Source organism: Eleutherodactylus coqui, chromosome 4, assembly GCF_035609145.1.
Source record: "Eleutherodactylus coqui strain aEleCoq1 chromosome 4, aEleCoq1.hap1, whole genome shotgun sequence".
Classification (NCBI taxonomy): Eukaryota; Metazoa; Chordata; class Amphibia; order Anura; family Eleutherodactylidae; genus Eleutherodactylus; species Eleutherodactylus coqui.
In genome coordinates this window covers 179477270-179497797 of record NC_089840.1, presented here as the reverse complement: position 1 = coordinate 179497797, position 20528 = coordinate 179477270, and the positions used below count along the sequence as shown (strand labels likewise).

Below are 20528 nucleotides of genomic sequence, written 5' to 3'. Positions count from 1 at the left end.
ATAGTTATACTGAATCTCTCTTTGTGTATATATGTATTCAAATTTCAGACATGGGCTTAGTATGTACAGTTGCTGGCTTCTATAAAAAAAGTATTGGTTCAATTGCCCATAAAGTAATTTTTATGCACATAATAAAACTCCTATGTTTCCTGAATCCTCCTTCATACCTATAGTTGTACATTCACATTTCTTGCATATTACTGATATATTATTCTGCACTGCTATATGTATAGAATAAATACTTGAAACCATAGGTCTGTACATTGTATAAATTATTGTACAATTTTCCTATCTTATAACACATGATCTAAATGGATAATTGCTTATAGGCAATGTCTGGGACTCAAATAATGACGGCCTATCTTCAGGATGAAGTGTTGATTGGTAGGGGTCTTCTCCTGAGGATCCACAGCAATCAGCTGTTATCTGGCCCACTCTCAGTGAGGATGCAGGCAGAAGCTGACAGCTCTGTACATATTGCAGCAGCCAGGGTTGGTAATGCAGGCACAGCTCTCATTGATAGACCATCAATAGTTTAACCTTGGACAACCCCTTTAACTTGAGTATGTGTCAATGTAACCAATAAAGCTCCATCTTCTTAAAACATAAAGCTACCTCTTTCTGAAATAATGTTTAGTATATAGGAGATATTATATATTTATCATCATAATCAATGACTGATGCCTATGATGTACTGCTAAATCCATTATTTGGTCTTTACTGGAAAAGGTTTATGGAGCCATTATTGGAACCTTTCATCCTATCAATCCAAAGCTTTCCATCAACATGTTCCTGGTAAGAGCCAGTAATTATAATGCAAGTTACTATGGAGGTGGTACAGTACTTTCTCCTGGAAATAAGTCTGTTTCACTAATGTTCTTACATCTACTTTTTTCATCTTTCCCATGTTTGATAGAAATACTCAAAAGATAGAAAATTCAGGATAGTTTTCCACTCTTTTCTCAGTAACAAGAGTAAATATCTTAAAGAAACCAATGTTGTCCTCCTTCCATTACCCAATGCATCAGATAGCTCAGACTCTGCAAAAACTAAATTTTCAGACATTCCCGGCAGCACAATATAGTAGCTCATGCTAGAAATCTGATACAGTTGACTTTCAGCTTGTTAAATTGAAAATCACAAGAATGCTAACCAAAAAGTAAGTATCCTACATCTGCTAGGAGTATTTCAAAATATCTGTAATCGAGGATCCCCTATCTCTAGGTTTATGGAGAATTGGAGGTGTGGGATTGGAGGACTCGTGTTAGCAACCTGTTTGCTACTTTGGCATGCAGCTACTAGGGTAGAAGAGGATCCAAACGTCTTGTATCCCAGGCTGCTTTCCTTAGTTATTTTCTATCCCAAACTTCTTTAAATGAACATAATTAGTTCATTTAATTTCAACATTATGCTTTTTTAGTACTTTTTTTGCCATTCCTTGTGATTTAGTCTTCTCAAAGTCAGATATACAGTATGTGATAATGTATGAGAATATACAGCTGCAAGAGGCAGGATGCAGTGTTATTTTAGACACAACATCACACTTTCAATCTCATTTTCATTATCCCTTCCCAATTTGTAATGTACATTTATGTAACAGTGTATGAAGTGAGTTATTAAAAGGCTGACACAACCATCAATGGCCACAATAGGAGCTACAATCATGGTGATTTACTTAGATGCCATATTAAACAAGATCACAGCATCTAAGCTTCCACCAGCACCCCATCTTTTCCCCACAACATGACCATAGGGTGCTGGTGGTTTTCCATGGCAGTTTAGGGCCTAGTAAGGGCTCTGAGAGCTGCCATGCATTTAATACTATTAAGCAATGTTTGTGACAGGCCTTAAGGCCCATTTACACACAACAATTATCGCTCAAAATTCGCTCAAAAGCCGTCTTTTGAGCTACAATCGTTGTGTGTAAATGTTCGCCCATCGTACAGATCTGGTTAAGCTGTCGCTCAGCACGCTTACAAAACAACGATAAGCCTTATCAGGGATTCACAGCAGGATACAGTTGATACTATTGTTTCAGCTGTATCCCGTCTCTGATAATAGGCTCGGTATGAAATCTCCATACCTGGCATAGAGCGCCCGGCTGTATAGCAGCCAGGTTCTCCGTGCAGAAAACATCTGGATGCAAAATAAAGCTGGGACACCCCATTTGTCTTCTGCATCCTCCGCTCCGAGCGCCTGGCTGTATAACAGCCGGGTGCTGGAGCGAGGACCAGCTGTATGCAGAAGACAAGTGGGGACACCCCTCTTGTCTTCTGCAGCCTTCGCTGGCAGCGCAAGGTGATCGCTCATCTTGAGCAATTATCTTGCGCTGTAAATGACACAATGATGATTGCTCAAAAGTCACTTGAGCGTCATCTTTTGAGCGATTATCGTTGTGTCCAAATCAGCCTTTAGTAGGCTAATGAGAAAAGTACAGAAAAGAAAAATCAATATATTAATATTGCAGTAAATTGTACATGCGGTTGATGATTCCCTAGTTGACCACAAAAACTGTAAAAGTAAATGAAATAAATTTTAAAAGTTCAAAATGCCCTCAATTATCCATCTTTCTAAGAAAAACTTCTAAACATTAAAAAATAACTTCATTAATATTGTGCTATCTATATAATACCAAAACCTATTTAAATGTATTTTTACTTATCCCACATGGTGTACAATAAATAAATACAATTCCAGATTTTCGGGGAGGGGCTTGAAATATAAGGTGAAAGTAAAAAAAAATAATAATAATACGTCACCTAGCTGCACTCTCCGGGGTCCAGCGCGTCTTCTCTCTGTGAAGCTGGCACTGTACTAAAGCATTTTCTTCTAACAAGGGATTTTAAAAAAAAACCCTGAAAGAAAACTCTGCCTCTGATTGGCTGAGCGCTATGACTAATCAGAGGCAACATTCAGCTGTCATTCAATGGCTGAGCGCTGCCTCTGATTGGTCTATTTCATTCTATCTTAACAATAAGTCATCAACAGTAAAAGTCCAGAAAACCTCTTTAAGGGATTAACTGAAACACCTTTTGCTTATTAACTCTTGCAGAAGTGAGTAACACAGAAGTTCACACACTTTTTCTTCTTGCAAATGAACAGTAGAACTGTATGTTTTTAGTTTAGCTAGATTGTGTTTGCCTATACTCCTGACTTAAATAACAATTAAACTGCATTTAACTAGTATCCAATGCAGAAATCCAGGTAAATTCCAAATGGCTTACACTTTTTTATTCTTTTGTGAACATGTTCTGGCAATGCAAGCATGAAGCATTTTAGTCTATGTACTGTGACAAGTGTCATGCTCTACATGTTCTTTAATTTTTGCTATGAAATGTCAGTACTAATTTATTAAAACACAAAGTGTATAAACTTTGACCAAATTTCTTTATATAACACCACATATTACAGAGCATTTCCAACACTTGTTGTGTTTTCTATTATGTGCACTGTGAATTCTACTTTTCAAAGCTGTTACATAACATGCATTGATGTTTGCTTTGCATGACAGATGCAACAGGTCTATTCCTGGTTTTATTTGTTTACTCTCATAAGATCCTAGATGTGTTATTATCAGTTGTTTGGTTTCTAATGATGGTGTCATCTTTGCTCTTTTGCCAATATCATTGTTTATCTGCAGTGACTCTGGATATCACTCTTAATCCCTCTTGGGAATTCATTTATCACCTTAGAATTGAAAGCAGAGTCAATTTCCTAGTACTTAACAAATAAAACTTTCAGTTTCAGGTTATAACATACAGTAGAGTTCTATTATAAAGAATTCCATTCAATGATTTCTTTCTAAATGTTATTTTTTCTAAATAGCATTATTCACCATTAAAGCCTTACAATACATAGTAGTATAAATTAGTAAATCCCACTACACAATCTACAATACAGAGCTTTTAAGACCCCAAACATCAAAAGAAGAAAAACCTACCGATGTGCTCTCTTATAAAGCCACTTTAGTTCCTCTTAATCATCCCTCAACATAAACTCCAATAAAGGGGTTTTCCAATTAGTGAAATGTAGTCCTTATCCATAGGATAGGGTATATGTGTCTGATTGCTGGAAGTCCGACTACTGAGATCCCCAGTGATCTCAAAATCTGTGTCCCTGAATCTTCCATGAGAAAGGAACAATGGTGCACATCTGACAACAACTCAATTCACGTCTATGGGATAGAAGGAGATCAATGGGCTCGGCAATCTTCCTCTTTCCTATAGAAGTGAATGGAGCAGTAGTCACACATGCACACCACTGCTCCATTCTCATGGAGTTTTGGAGCACACACATCACAAGATTTCTGGGGTCCCAGCAGTCACACTATAGCAATCAGACATTTATTTCCTGTCCTATTGATAAGCTAAAATTGTCATCAGTGTGAAAATCCCTTTGAGCCAGGGCTCTAGAACTACATATATTGCAGCAATTTATTTTTTCTTACATATGTGTTAATTTTTGAAACATTATACAACTATTTACATTTTTTTCTGCGATGTTGCCATATTTTTAATAACCCATTAAGTAAGAATACTCTTCCATACAAAAAAAACAAACCTCCCTACTGGCATTTTTATACTTCTATTTTTAAGTGAAAAATTGTCAAAAAAATATGCAGTAGGCTCTAGTTGTATATTAACTTTATACAGCCTATTAATTATACGAACCATCTCACACCAGAGCTGACATGCGTAAATCATATGCATTTTGAATTCCACGTTTAAAGCCAGAAGGTCTATCTGGTTAAAATATATTTAGTTGGAGCAAGAGGTTAAAATGCAACCTATGGGTTATATAACACTGAGATATTCTTTGGGCTGGACTAAAAGATATCCTGCAGACTCCTCTTAGATAATCATTATCTAAAGTCTATTGGACATCTTTCCACCTAATCATCCATAGTTTTATGAGATGTTGACAGAGATTTATAGTCACTACTATCACACTTGGTAAATCCTAAATCCTCAAATACTTACAATTTTCTCATATAAAGACATGGAACAGTTGACAATATAAAAAGCCTATAGCTAGTGAATTTTAGTGTTATAATCAATGTTTTTTAGATTTTACTTTCTTGGGTGTTAACGATGTGGTATTGTAAATTTGGTGTGCCTAACAGCTCTAAATGGACACTATGCCAATCTGCTATTCACCTCAAATGCTGATCTGATGTTATACAATGCCAAATATCCATTCAACTAATCAATCAAATAATTCTACCTCCTGTACTAATGTATAATAATGCTTTCACAGAGGCAGGCCAGCCAATATTGAGTGCCATCTCACGGAATACTATGCTGTGACTACAGACTTGTTTATTTAGATCTTAATTTATTATCATCAGATTATTAAATCTCTGAAAATGGTTTATTACAGTAATTAAATCATAGTACCAAAGGGCTTTTCTGCAATATGTATAAGTCTTAATTGTTCATGATTCTGAATTGACTCACTCTTTACGTAAATTACACAATATGAGCAGCAGAAAACTAAATGCAAAGTGGGAATTCACCATATGTTTCCCAATATTACTTCCACTATGTGCATCAGGTATCCGACTTGGTTTACATAAAATAATTTTGACTGACTGGCTATAAAAAGAAAGGTTCAGGCCTTAGTCAGACGGGCGTTTTTTCGCGCGATTTGCGGATCGCATGACGGATACGCATCCGAAAATCGCGTGACCGGTTCACGAAAATCGCCTGAAAATCTGCTCCTAGCCGCGTTTCATTAGAAACGGGCCGGAGCTGTCCAGCGCATTGCATTCAATGGAGCCGGCAATACAGCCGGCTCCATTGAAAGCAATGGGCTGCCGGCGTGCGCTGGATGAATTGTCGGGAAGGGCTTAAATATATAAGCCCTTCCCTGCAATTCATCCAGAAAAGTGTTAAAATAAAAAATATATATATATACACACCTGCTCCCGGCAGCCGGAGTTCCGCGCGGCCGGCCTGCAGTGGGTGTGAAGGGGGTGTGAGTCAGACCTGCCCCCTGATTGGCTCAGCGCTGAGCCAATCAGAGGCAGGTCTGACTCACACCCATTCATGAATTCATGGGGCCGCCGGCCCCATTGAGCGCATATAGAGAAGAGAACAGGAATCGCAGATGGCAGATAGGTGCGATCTGCGATTTCTGTTCTATCATTTATCGGACGAGCGCATAAAAAGCGCTCATGTGTCCGATACCATTGCAAAGCAATGATTTTAAAAAATCACCGGACGCATGCACATGCGCAAATCGCGCGAAAAAACGCCCGTCTGACTAAGGCCTCATAGTGTAAAGAATCATAAGGCCCTTCTTTGCTCTTTATCTAATGCTGATGTTCTTCTTAAATGTGCGTCAAGTACAGCTTATTGCCAATCAAAAAATTTTGATTTATATTGAATCTCATTTTGGTCTTCATAAATATATTCTTATCTTATCAAGTCTATCAAAATTATTAAATAAACACAAAGATAGTTGACTAAGATCTCTACTTTTACCTTCACCATCTGTAATACATAAGGCACAAGAACACCCCAAATATTTTGACAGTATGTGGGGTTCAAGGCCCAAAATACTGTGCACAATTTAAAAACATATTGTGGACTATATTTGAGGCCACACGATTCTATGTAGGATGACATATCATAAACCACATTTTCCTCTAACAAAACGTAAAACAGTGTTCCTTTAGATTAATTAGGTCTGATTGATAGAACATTCTACCATTTTTCTGATACAACCTCTGCATTAAAAGAAATTCCATATACAGTACCTCAGCTTCTTATGGCATGATGCATGGTTGTATTAAAATGTATGTTGTAGTATAGTAGCAGCATATTTGAGATCTGCAAGATTTTTCTCAAAAATAGAACTGAAGCTGAAAATGTTTCTTTTTAAAGTGCATTAACTTTATATAACTTTGTATAATGGACTCATTTAGAATGATTTATATTATGATAGCAGCAGAATTAAAAAAAATCAATGCTGGTTCTTGAATTACACATACACACATTCATACAAACTAAGAAAAAAAAATCATGGCAGCTATTTTACACTTGTAAAAGTGTTGATTAGAAAATTTGAACTTACTTGGGTCAGATAGTACGGAATCAGTTTTCGGTAGGAACTGGTCACATCGTACACCATGGTAGCCCTCTTTGCATCTACAAAAGAATGACAAAAATATGGCTTTGTAAGAAACATATGTTACTATATTATATTGTTGGCAATAATAATCTGGTTCTACTGATTTTCTACTGAATATTTACATTTTGTAGTCGTTTTGCTAAACATAGCTCAGTTATGTTAAGGCCAATGTCTAGCTAAAGATGCTTTAAAGTGATTGTAGAGATGAGCGAACGTACTCGGTAAGGCCGATTTCGCAATCGAGCACCGCGATTTTCGAGTACTTCACTACTCGGGTGAAAAGATTCGGGTGCGCTGTGGGGCGGGGCATGGCGTGGTGGAGCGGGGGGTAGCAGCGCGGAACAGGATGGAGCTCTCTCTCTCTCCCTCTCCCCCCCCACTCCCCTCTGCAGCGCCCCCGAGTACTTTTCACCCGTGTAGTGAAGTACTCGAAAATCGCGGTGCTCGATTGCGAAATTGGCCTTACAGAGTACGTTCGCTCATCTCTAAGTGATTGTCAATTTTTTAACACTGTGTCATTTTAGGTTCAAAATTCTATGTAGATTTGTTACTTAACATATGTTCATAGTGGTTATAGTGGTCGTTTTTTTCATCTTTATGATACAGAGCTCTAAATCTACTAAAGGTAGACATTTGGAGATCTAGCATGTTACTGACTAAGCATGAGAAGGTTTGGTAGCATACAGAGGCTGATGTAGCATGTGGGCCTTAAAGCTTGAAGATGCTCAGGAACTTCAAGGTATAGCTATAAGAATGTAATGTCTTGATGTGGGCCAGCAGCAATTTTACTCCCATCCCTGGAGTTAAAAAGTCAGTGATCAGCCTTGCAGTGGGATATTCCATACTGAAGCATACATGCCTAATAGATAAAATAAATCAAACATTGTAAGTGGCTACTCACTTACATTACATATTACAAAAACAATAAATAGGTTTATTTATTTAAAGCTGCTAATTTAAATACTATATTATTGTGTCTCATCCACAACATTTCATAATGAGAAAAACATTTTGTCACTAAACTATTTTAAACATTTAAATTGAACAGTTTTTGGGCATGTCACCATGGAATGTCAGAAGTTTTAATTCGTGGCACTGCAATTGCTGAGACTCCCACTTTTCACAAAAATGTAGCAGCAGGGGTGCTCATCTGAGTATTGTGCCCATCAGCTCTTTTTGGCTCAGAGGGGTGTGTGGGCTCAAAGGAAAGTCCCAGAGAGCATATACTAATCATTGATCGTTTTACTGATTGGTGAGGGTCTAAGCCCACAAACTCCCACAAACCAAAACTTCTGACAAGTTATTTGACAGCTTAGTTATACTTTGGTTCAAGTTATAAAAATGAAATAACATGGAACAAATTTTTAACAAGAAAAACTTAAATTGTGTCTGCGAATTCTTAGCACTACAGAATTCAGTCCATCTGTTGTACAATATAACTCTCCTTACTGATTTACAGGATTGAAACTACTAAATGCAGAAAGAACAAATCTGTTTTACACAATCCGTTATCGATCCCTGACTTTAACCTAAAGTGATATAATGCTTGCATCATCTTTGGTAGATCACATGTTCTATCAGCATCTAAGAAGAGTTTCTAGTGATAAGAGTATGGACTATGAGGCCTTAGTCAGACGGGCGTTTTTTCCCGCGATTTGCGGATCGCATGAAGGATGCGCATGCGCAAATCGCGTGACCGGGGGTGAAAAAACGAGGGAAAATCAGCACCTAGCCGCGTTTATGGTCGCAGCAAAACGCCCGTCTGACCGGAGTAAAATCGCCGTGCGCATCAAAATGCGCATGAAACTTAGACTGGCCGGAGCTTTGTTTTGCGGGACTTTTTCGCACCTTTTTCGCCGTGCACATCAAAATACGCATGAAACTTAGCCTCCATATTACGACCACCTTGTCAGCCTTTGCCATTTCATTCAAGTTCTCACATCCTACAAGACTATGCACTCGCCAGATGACGGTAGTACAGTGCGGTGTGCTCGCCAGCGAAAAAACGCAGCTGGCTGCAGTAAATGATTTTGGTGCGCACATAAAACGCTGAACGCAGATAGGCGCGATCTGCGAATCATCGTGTCCTATAATTTATCGCATATCCGCATAAAAAGCGGACATGTGACCGATACCATAGCGAACCATTGGTTCTATATATGCGCGAATCGCACGAAAAAATGCCCGTCTGACTAAGGCCTCATAGAGAGTATGACTACGTTTTTAAAATGGCAGGTTCACTAACACACTTGATAAACAGAACTTTTTAATATTGCTAGTCTTTCAAAGGTGCATTAAAAAAATCAGATCTTCTGCTGTTGAAATAGTTATCTTACAGATTAACTACTGGATTAGCTTTGTGTATTTTTTTTTTGTATTTCTGGCTCTTTTTCTTTTTAATCCGGTAGGTCCCAGGATTAATTTATGTCTGCAGCTTAGGATAAGTTTGCACGCCATTAAATGTTAAATTCAGCAAGACTTTTTGACTCTTTAAAATGTTCCTGATAAGGAAATTGCCAAGTATTGGCAACTGCATGCTACAAAGTTACATACATTAACCCTTTCTAGTTACATAAAAAATGTAAACTCAGTGGTAGACTTAGTATATCTATACATTTGCTTTGAAAACAGCCATCAGCCGCATTTCTCAATATACTTCAGGTTTAGTGCTGCTGACTTTATGCTAAACTCATTAATATGTTTGGTCTTTAAAATTTTTGTCGACACATTGGTTTTATCTGGAGAGTAGTAGAAGTAAAAAGAAGAAAACACAAGCTCAAATAAATACATGTAACCTCTTAGTGCTCCTGCATGTGCTTGTACTTTCTAGGTGTGTAGGGTTTCTATGGAGTCCCAGTCAGATTAAGCTGTCTTTGACAACTGGCATCAGGGTGCAACAGCCACAATTAGTATTCATGCTGATGGATAATGTTAAGCCATTAAATTCCCTGATTGGCGTTTAGGGGATTCAAAAAAAACCCTCCCTGTAATGATAACATGTGGTGCCATTTGGATGCCATGGTGGTCCAGGGCCTTATGAAGACCCCTAAGGCTACCAAATACTACTGTCTATTAAGATGGGCCAGGGGCCTGTCTTAATGAAATGCCAGTGGAAAAAAACATATTCTGTAATACTGAAGTATTGCAGTATATAGTACAAGTGATCAAACAATCTCAAATTCCATGAGACAAAAAAATGTAAAAATAAGTGAAAAAAATGTTTATTATTTTGAATATACAAAAAGATATCAAAAGCTTTAAACAATTTTCTCCCATATTTATAATAAAATAATGGTATCACTGCACCCAAAGGTGTCTGATCAAAGTAATTATATACATCAACAGGGAAAAATGCACAATGCTAGAATTGTGCTCTTTTTTCTCTTTTTCTCTCCAAGAAAAAAATTGAAGTTAAAAATCACAAAATATCTCAAACAAACATTAATCTTGCATTGCAAATTATTTCTCTGAAATTATCTAGAGAATAATTAAGACAGATAAAAACAACAGCATCATCCCAATAGAGCTTTATTGGAGCTTCAGCAGAATATGTTTGCTGGTGATAAATCTATATCATGATCAATACTTGAATGGTTCTGTGGAATTATAGAACTTGCTTTTGCTGTCATTTCTCATTTAAAAAAATCATCTGAAATAAAGTAGAACAGCAATGTTGCACACTGCCTTTAAAATTATTCAACTCTCATCCCTGTTTTTACCTGATTTGTTGCATTACGACCTGGAAGTAAAATAGATTTTTGGGGGTTTTCACTATTTTATTTATACAACATGCTGACAACTTTGTAACAATATATTAGACAAACTTCCTCTCCCCAAATCTTTAATGTGCATACTTATTCGACTCCTGAAAGTCAAATTATTGTGAAGCCTCCTTTAGCTGCCATTACATTCGCAAGTCTCTTGTTATACGTTTCTATTAGCTTTGCACATTTAGACAATGTGATGTATGCCTATTCTTCCAGGCAAAACTGCTCTAACTCCTTAAACTTAGATGGGTTGTGTTGGTGTACAGAGGTCTTCAAGTCATGTCACAGATTTTCAGCTCTGTTTGATTGAGGTCTAAGCTTTGAAAAGACTGTTCTAAGACATTTCCATGTTTCCCCTTAGATCCATCCAGTGTAGTTTTAGCAGTATGTTTAGGGTTATTGACCTGCTGGAAGGAGACTCAAATCTCTGGCAGACTGAAACCGGTTTTTATCAATAATTTCCTGTATGCAATGCCATGTTTCCTTCATTCCTGACCAGTTTTCCAGTCTCTGCATATGAAAAGCTTCTCCACAGCATGATGCTGTGACCACCGTGCTTCATGATAAGAATGGTGTTCTTGGGGTAATGGAAAATGTTGGGTTTGCACTGCACATAATGTTTCACACAATGACCAAAAAGGTCAGTTTTTGTTTCATTTGATTAGAAAATCTTCTTCCATGTGTTTGTGGAGCCTGCCATATGCTGTCTGGCAAACTCAAAATGTGTTTTTCTTTAAGCAGTGGCTTTTTTCAGGTTGCTCTTCAATAAAACTCCACTCTGTGGAGTGTATGGCTTATAGTGGTCTTATGGACAGATACTTCTATCTCTGTTGTAGCTCTTTGGTGTTCCTTCAGAGTTCTGGCTGGTATCTTTGTTGAATCTCTGATTAAGGCCCTCTGCACCAGGTGTGTGTTTTTTTGGAAGGCTTTCTCTTGCCATGATTGTAGTTCTGCCATGTTCTTTCTATTATCTTATAAAGGATTTAATCGAGTTTCATGGGATGCTCAAAGTTTGGGATATTTTTATATAACTCAACCCTGATCCACACTTCTTCAAACTTTGTCTTCTACCTGTGTGGAAGGCTCCTTGATCTTATTGTTGCTTACTTAGTGGTGCTACAGACTTAGGGGCTTCTCAGAGCAGGTGTATTCATAATGAAATCATGTGACAGATCACATGACACTTTGATTGCACACAGGGGTCCTGTTTTTAATAGTTATGTGACTTTTTAAGGTAATTTGTTGAACTAGACCTTATTTTGGAGCTTCACAAAAAAGCGGGTGAATACATAGGGGCTCACAACTTTTTAGTTTTCATTTCTTTATTTTTTAAATAAAGGTTTTTTTATGCATTAGACTCTAACAATTTGGACTATTTTGTCAGGTCCATTACAGAAAATCTACATGAAAACAGAAAAGCACAGTAGTTTAAGGCTGGTAGCATTATTATACTCATTCCATCTTATGACCTAAGTTGCCTAGACTTCTCCATGTAGTTGGTGTCACTAGTAAGTGAATAATCAGACCTGTCCTTACTTCAACTGATGTCCTTTCAAATAAGCCCATAAAAATGAAGTATTGATTGCAGAGATCACAATATTCACAGCATCCGAGGGCTGACTTTCTTGTTTATCTGTGTTCATTACAAATAAGGCAGCTTGTGAAGCTTTCTGCTCTCAGACATGTAATCACAGATAATTCTACACACTTGCAGAAGTATGATGTGGACTTGATTGAAAAATTTCAGACAGTAATCACTCCTGAACTTTTCTTTAATTGCAGAAGCATTAAATCCAAATGTTTTTTGGCGATTGGTAGATTTTAATAGCAATTTAGTAATTTTACCAGCAGATATAAGGCTATTCTAGAAGAACTATCACATAAACAGATTGGTTATACATTCCTTAATTAATACCGTTAAACTAATAACTCAAATCACTATATGCATTGTAGCAAATCATTTCTTGAGTGTTGATTGCAGAACCCTTTGGTTGTGAATTACGGGTCATGTTTTGCTGGCATGGATCCATAGAAACGTCATTTGTAATCATACACATCCGCACTGCCATCTCTCAGTATTAATACTCACTTAGTAAATTATAAACTCTTAGTCTACAATTACTTTTATAACTTACCTATATTTTCTAAGAAATGTCACAATTAGGGGTGCTGTGACCTAAAGGAAGCAATTGCACCCAAGACCTAGTGCCTGAGGGGACCTAAAGGCCACATAAGGTCTCAGTCAGATGACCGTTTTTTAAACGCATGTTAGGTGCGTTTGTGATTCGCATCTATTAGAACCAATACTTTTTAATGAAAACAGTCACATGTGCTGTTTTTACATGCAAATAAAATTCATATCTGTAAAAAATAGGACAGTAATTCACCAAACGCACCTAAGGGTGCACACACACCTAAAATTCACACATAAAGAGCGGTGCCATCACTATCACATCACCTTGTGGTCAATGGGGCCAGCGGCAGCAGAGCCGACCTTATTGAGAACATACAGAGAGGATCACGCTCCTGTGACAGCTGTGGCACAGGATTTCTTCATCTTTGCGTGGAGTCCGCTCATCACTGAATACTGTGACAGCACTGTCCCAGTGTTTAGTGACAAGAGGACTCACCCGGGGATGAAGAATTTCCCCGCCACAGCTGTCACAGCTGTGGCACAACAGCGCAATGTTGAAGGCAATGGGATGATGGCAAGCCCAGCAGGGATTTTCAGAGAAGGGCTATACATACAAGCCCTTCCTTGAAAATCATCCTTAGGGAGCCTTCACATGAGTGTGTGCGTACATAGGTGCTTACATAGGTGCACACCCATGTACGCGCAAAAACACGTGTGTATGAAGGTCCATGCATTGCCTTCAATGGAGCAGCTCTTTCAACAAGCAGGGATTTTAAATTCCCCACCTGCTGAAATAACTTCAGTGCACAGACCCTGGGACAGCAGAGACAGGATGCAGCTGATCCCCGGCAGCTGAAGAAAGGTGAGTATGATTTTTTTGTTTTTTACACCAGTTTGGGTTGTTTTTCAGGGAAGGGTTTATATTTAAAGCCCTTCCCTGAAAAACAATTAAGGGGTGCTGGCAGCTGGATCCTCTACCGCAGCTGTCTTCTGTGACAGCTGCGGTAGGGAATTCTTTATTCACCACGCGAATGAAGAACTCCTTTGCCGCATCTGTCACATCTGTGACAGGTGCAGCAGGGAAATCTTTATTCCCCGGGGGGATGACAAAAACATCTTGTGGCAGATGTGTTCTTCATCCCCGCAGGGGAGACGACAGCGGTGGACAGGTAGGTATGTATATATATTTTTACATTAAAAGGGATGATTTTTCAAGGAAGAGCTTATATTTAAAGCCCTTCCCTGAAAATCACTTCAGGGGTGCCGCAGACCATTGCCTTCAATAGAACCACCAGCAGCAGCCACGGCTCTATTGAAGGCAATACATGCAGGACCTATGGTGCACACATGTCCTATCTTTACAAGCCAGTAAAACATGGACATATGAATACACCATAGGGAATTCAGTGGTTGTAGAATCATAGAATGGTAGAGTTGGAAGGGACCTCTAGGGTTATCGGGTCCAACCCCCTGCTCAGTGCAGGATTTACTAAATCATCCCAGACAAATATTTGTCCAGCCTTTGTTTGAACACTTCTATTGAAGAACTCACCACCTCCTGTGGTAACCTGTTCCACTCATTGATCACCCTCACTGTCAGAAAGTTTTTTCTAATATCTAATTTGTGTCACCTCCCTTTCAGTTTCATCCCACTGCTTCTAGTCTTTCCTTGTGCAAATGAGAATAGGGCAGATCCCTCTGCACTGTGACGACTCTTTATATATTTGTAGACAGCTATTAAGTCCCCTCTCAGCCTTCTTTTTTGCAAGCTAAACATTCCCAGATCCTTTAACTGTTCCTCATAGGACATGATTTGCAGATCGCTTACCGTCTTGGTAACTCTTCTCTGAACTTGCTCCAGTTTGTCTATGTCTTTTTAAAGTGGGGTGCCCAGAACTGGACACAGTATTCCAGATGAAGTCTGACTAAGCAAGAGTAGAGGGGGTAATTACCTCACGTGATCTAGACTCTATGCTTCTCTTAATACATCCCAGAATTGTGCTTTGCCTTTTTGGCTGCTGCAACACATTGCTGACTCATGTTCAGTCTATGATCTATTAGTATACCCATGTCTTTTTCACATGTGCTGTTGCTTAGCTCAATTCCTCGCATTCTGTATGTGCTTTTTTCATTTTTCTTGCCCGGATGTAGGACTTTGCATTTCTCCTTGTTAAATACCATTCTGTTGCCCACTGTGCAAGCTTTTCTAGATCTTTTTGAATACTCTCTCTCTCTTCCCTTGTGTTAGCTATCCCTCCTAGCTTTGTGTCATCAGCAAATTTGATCAGTTTCCCATCAATTCCCTTCTCCAGATCATTTTTAAAAATGTTGAACACTGGGCCCAGGACAGAGCCTTGTAGTAGAAGCACATTCTTGTGTGCGTGTATGCATGCACATAAACACGCTTGTGTGAAGGCTCCCTTAGCCTGCTGAAAGCACTTCAGAGCTGTCCAGGAGCACAAGCAACTGAATGCACCTAAGCCCCGGCAGCGGCGGAGAGGTGAGTATATTTTTTTTTCCTTTTTCCACATTCTAGGGATGACTTCCATGGAAGGGCTTATATTTAAAGCCCTATGACAGGGGAATTCTTCATCCCCGCGGGGAGTCTCCTTGTCACTGGGCACTGTGACAATGCTGTCACAGTGTTCAGTGATGAGGAGGCTTCCCCACAGAGATGAAGAAATCCTCTGCCACAGCAGTCACAGCTGTGCCATAGGATCATGATCTTCACTGTGTGTTCTCAATGTGGTCAGCTGTGTTGCCACTGGTCCCATTGACCTCAACATGAAACCCCTGGATGTGTTGCCCAATGTGTTCACAACTGGTCCACACATGCCCATGCTATGCATTTTAGTTTACTGGCTTCTTGCATATTCAAAATCAACAGAAAAAAAATTACAATTCAAAACCCAACTCAATTAGGAATCCAATCTCTTTTCCAAACTTTCTTCTTGATTCTGTATCTTTTCCACTGTTCTTGGTTATTTTTGAAATCTTGGACAAAATAGCACAGCGTGCTGTATTATTTCATCCAGTAAAATCCCAGGAGACAAACTTAGTCATAAGAAATGGGATCCATCTAGTGCCATCTGGCTCTGGCATAAGCCGGTTTTTATTCCATATTTTTTTCTTGTTTATTTCCTAGGATGGAACCCAAAAGAGCAGATTTGAGGATTGCTTAATGTTTTCTAGTGTTTGAGTGGAATAGATCTATAGATCTAAATATTATTGGACTGGGGTTCAATGACTCTACCAGAAAAGATTATTTGGAGAGCTTATCCTCCATCTATAAAGAATATATGTATGTCCACTTTAAACTGTATTGAAAAATTATTATTGTATACAGAAGATAAATTACATTCCCTTTGCTTTTGAGGTAAGGGACCTGCAGGAGAAGATAGACACAGGGCTGACATCATCAGCATTAGTCCATCAAGATCAAAGGATAGTGTCTCAGACTACTGAAGCACACTGTTCATAAGGTAGTCTGAGGCTATGGAGCCATTTTACATACAAGAAGAGGGGACTGAGAATGAGGTGAACCATGGCAGCGACATTAAAAAGGAGAGCACCAGGTATGTTAAGTACCATATACATTCCATATGTATATTGAATTGTTTACTGCGAAATAGAAGGTCCCTTTAAAAGAGACAGCTATGACATTATAGTGAACAGAGCTTTAAAGAAGTACATTGATTGTATCTCAACAATCTAATGAAACCGGAAAGTTGCCATGATAGAAAAAAAATGTCCAGTCCTCTTCATTTCCTGGTAAATACATAGTGCCAAAATTGTCAGAAAGCCATTCACATGCCATCAATTGATTGGTTACTGGGAGAGTTATTTCTACAAGTTGTTGACCATTCTCCCAACTATCTGTTGCCCTAAGGACTAGTGAAAGTATTGCCATTATTACCTTTCTTTAAACAATTGTGATACAAACTATGTATAATCACTCATTTGCCTGTATAAGTGGAAACTTAAACCATCCCTATGTACTGTACATAAAAGCTAACAACTATTCATTAGTCAACTTATTTTTTTTTTTAAATCTGTTCACATTGGTATTTGTTCCCTCCCTCATCTCTACTCCTTATCATAGTGTATGATGACATAATTCTTGTAATGATGTGAAGAAAGGCCTAATTTTATGCTTGGAGTTCAATTAGGCTTTTCAAGTAGGATGTTAAAGATGAAATGAAATCCAACATATTTTAAAGGCAATCTGAGGTCTCAAGAGGCAAAATCAAGCTTCTTAATTTGGTGAGGTTACTATGCTGTTACGCGTGGTTCTTGCATGGTAGGCATATAGTTATTATCATAATAAGATAAAAAATTTTATTAAGTAAGAAAGAAAAACCCCAACCTTTCATCATAATTGCACTGTTTTTATTTATATACAGCAATATTGTAATTATGGTAATTTTATTCACTACTATTACATGGCTATGAAGCTCTCTTAAACAAAAATCTAACCTTGTAAAGTAGACTTTATTGAAAGATATCACTACAGAGGACATTATTACAATATAGCACCTCATTCAGAAATCAAATATTCATGCTACTGTAATTGCTTGGGAAAGATCAGAAAAGCAGTTCCTCACCTAATTGATCTCACAATACTTGCTTTAGATGGGGAATTCAAATTGTATTTTGCATTTTCCAATTACCATTTTCCTTATTTCAGATGAACACCTCAAAACCATAACAGTTTTATCAAGACCATTATATGAGACACAGTTATGAGTTGATCCTAAGTAAACTTTAGTTACAATTTTATTCAGAATTCTTGTTACTTTTGCTTGTTAGAATAATGTACATCGGTTAGGTCAGGAACTCATCAAGAAATACTGTATGTTTGTAAAGAAGAACTGCTTAAAGAAATACTTGTGGCAAAACTGTTACTTTGTAATGTCCAAGTGAAAGACATAAGGGTATGGCTCATTACACATGGATTCAAAAAATATTGGGTCTGATTTACTAACACTGTCTAATAGTTAGGCAGTGCAAACCTAAGGCCCATTTACACAAAGCGATGATAGCTCAAACAATAGTTTGAGTTACAGTTTTGAGCAATTATTTTGCATAAACTATTAAGTAGCTACTCAGCTACTTAATAGCTTATTAATGTGCAAATAAAGCCTTTAGCTGAATGCAGTTAATAGCTGGAGGTCTCTTATCGCCATTCAGCTCCATTGTTCTCCAACGGGTTAAATAGCTGAAACAATGCTGTCAGCACTACCTACCTACCTACGGAGAACTCAGCGTGTGGTCCTGATAAGACCGCATAACAATTTTTAGGTTGGCTTGAATTTAACAATAAGCTAGCAGTGTATGAAAAGTGCATGATGGCCACACATTTAGATGCAACGATTATTGCTCAAATGATCGCTTTTTAGCGATTTTTGAGCAATCATCGCTCCGTGTAAATGGGCCTTTAGACTAAACAATCTTAAATGTGTCAGATTTATCACAATGGTTTAGCTGAATAATAAATCTGTCAAATTGAGGGGCCTCATGTAATGCATAGTGTTAAGGCAGCAGTATGCAGTCCTAAGCTCTCACTCACAGCCTGAAGGTAGCCGGCTCAAGGTTGACTCAGCCTTCCATCCTTCTGAGGTCGGTAAAATGAGTACCCAGCTTGCTGAGAGGTAATGAATAAATTACCTGAAAGTGCTGCGAAATAAGTTGGCGCTATACAAATAATAAGTCCCCCTGCCCCTTTTAACTCATTAGACTATCTAGTCTAACTTTATACCACCTAATAATTAGCTCAGTTTATGCCAAAAATCGTAGCAAAAACTTTGCCAAATTTTTGATGCACAATGTCACATTTAGGCCAAGCCCATTTGTCTCTTGAGTTGCAAAATGTGTCCAAAAATGTCTAAACACATGATAAATGTGGAGCAAAGCATAAAAATATACAACTTTCAAATTCCCAAATCTGTCCCATTATACACGCACATATACATAATATTTATATGCGAAATACATTTTAATCATTAGCACTGAGCTGCCCTTTTGACCCCTGCTTGGCTTAGACTTTTGCAGCCAAATTAGTTTTTACTTCACCTCCAGCCCTGCTCTGGATGTTTTTGGAAGCCAGCTGGTAACAGCATCTGAGTGGCTCAAACATCTGTGCAATGGAACTTAGTTGCTCAGGGGCAGATATTCACTTCTACTCGGCAGCATCTGTGTCATATTACCTCCACTTAAGTTATATTGGATTGTAAGTCATATTTCAATAAGACATGTAGAGACTAGAGATGAGCGAGCATGCTTGGTTAAGGCAGTTACTCGAGTGAGCATCGCTCTTATCGAGTAACTGCATACTGGTCCCAGCAGATTCAAGGGGACGGCGGAGGGGAGCAGGGGCAGGGGTGAGTGGGAGAGATCTCTCTCTTTCTCTCTCCCCCCGCTACCACCCACCGCCCCCGAATCTGCTCGGACCAGTATTTAGTTATTCGAGAAGATCGATGCTCGCTGGAGTAACTACCTTAACCGAGCATGCTCGCTCATCTCTAGTAGAGACCGATTTTAAGGCATGCATTTGTATGTCGTTTCCATGTTTCTGTCCATCCCTGTATATATATATATATATATATATATATATATATATATATATATATATATATATCAACAAAAGAATAAAAAAGTTATGAGTCTCAGAATATGGTGACCAAAAGCAAGATTGTTTTGTTTAAGAAAAAAAAGTATTTACTTTTTAAAAATAGAAAAACATTGATTGGTACCATTAAAAATATGACTCATCTAGAAAAAAACCAAGCCCTCATATAACTATGTCAATGGAAAATAAGGGCTCTCAGGCCTCAGTCACACGGGCGCATCGGCACCCGTACACCGGCGCCAATGCGCCCGTGTGACTGCAAGAAAGAGACGGACGCACCTGCAGACAGCAGTCTCTCTGCAGCAGCGGAGGAAAGAACACATGACCGGCAATGAAGCCGGTCACATGTTCTTTCCTCCAGCGCTGCAGAGAGACGGCCGTCTGCAGGTACGTCCGTCTGCTGGTGTTTGTCACACGGGCGCATCGGTGCTGGTGTACGGGTGCCGATGCGCCCGTGTGACTGAGGCCTCAGAAAGTGGGTAACAAAAACTATAAATAAAAGACATGAAAAAATCTTTTGTCCTAAAGTGGTAACATTTATGCTACTGTCCCTTCAAGAGGGGAGATTACTATTGCTCAGTGAATATAAGTGTCAGGTGGGGAAAATACCTTGGTGGTGGTCATCACACTTTGCTGCTGCCCAACTGATTATAGTTTCATTTATGTTAGGTGTATAGGGCACCCAAAAACAGCATATTTCATTTGCACATTATTGTATTTATGTTTTCCTGTTTATTTAGTGCAGTGCCAGGAGTTGTCATATGAATTGTATTTACTTCTTGTGAACACAAAGATTGGTTGCTTGTACTTCCCTTGTTTAGGAATATAATGCAAGAGAGTAATGGTCCATGTGTCATATTATGTG

At 38.5% G+C, this 20528-nt stretch overlaps 1 protein-coding gene across 2 annotated transcripts in view; it reads right to left on the bottom strand.

Moving 5' to 3' along the window:
• Positions 1-20528, bottom strand: part of NRG3 (neuregulin 3) — a 930270-nt gene that overhangs the window by 279273 nt on the left and 630469 nt on the right. For both annotated transcript variants that reach the window (XM_066600412.1, XM_066600413.1), the window contains exon 3: positions 7078-7151. In XM_066600412.1, the coding sequence (XP_066456509.1) occupies positions 7078-7151 (74 nt within the window). The remainder of the gene's footprint in view (positions 1-7077; positions 7152-20528) is intronic.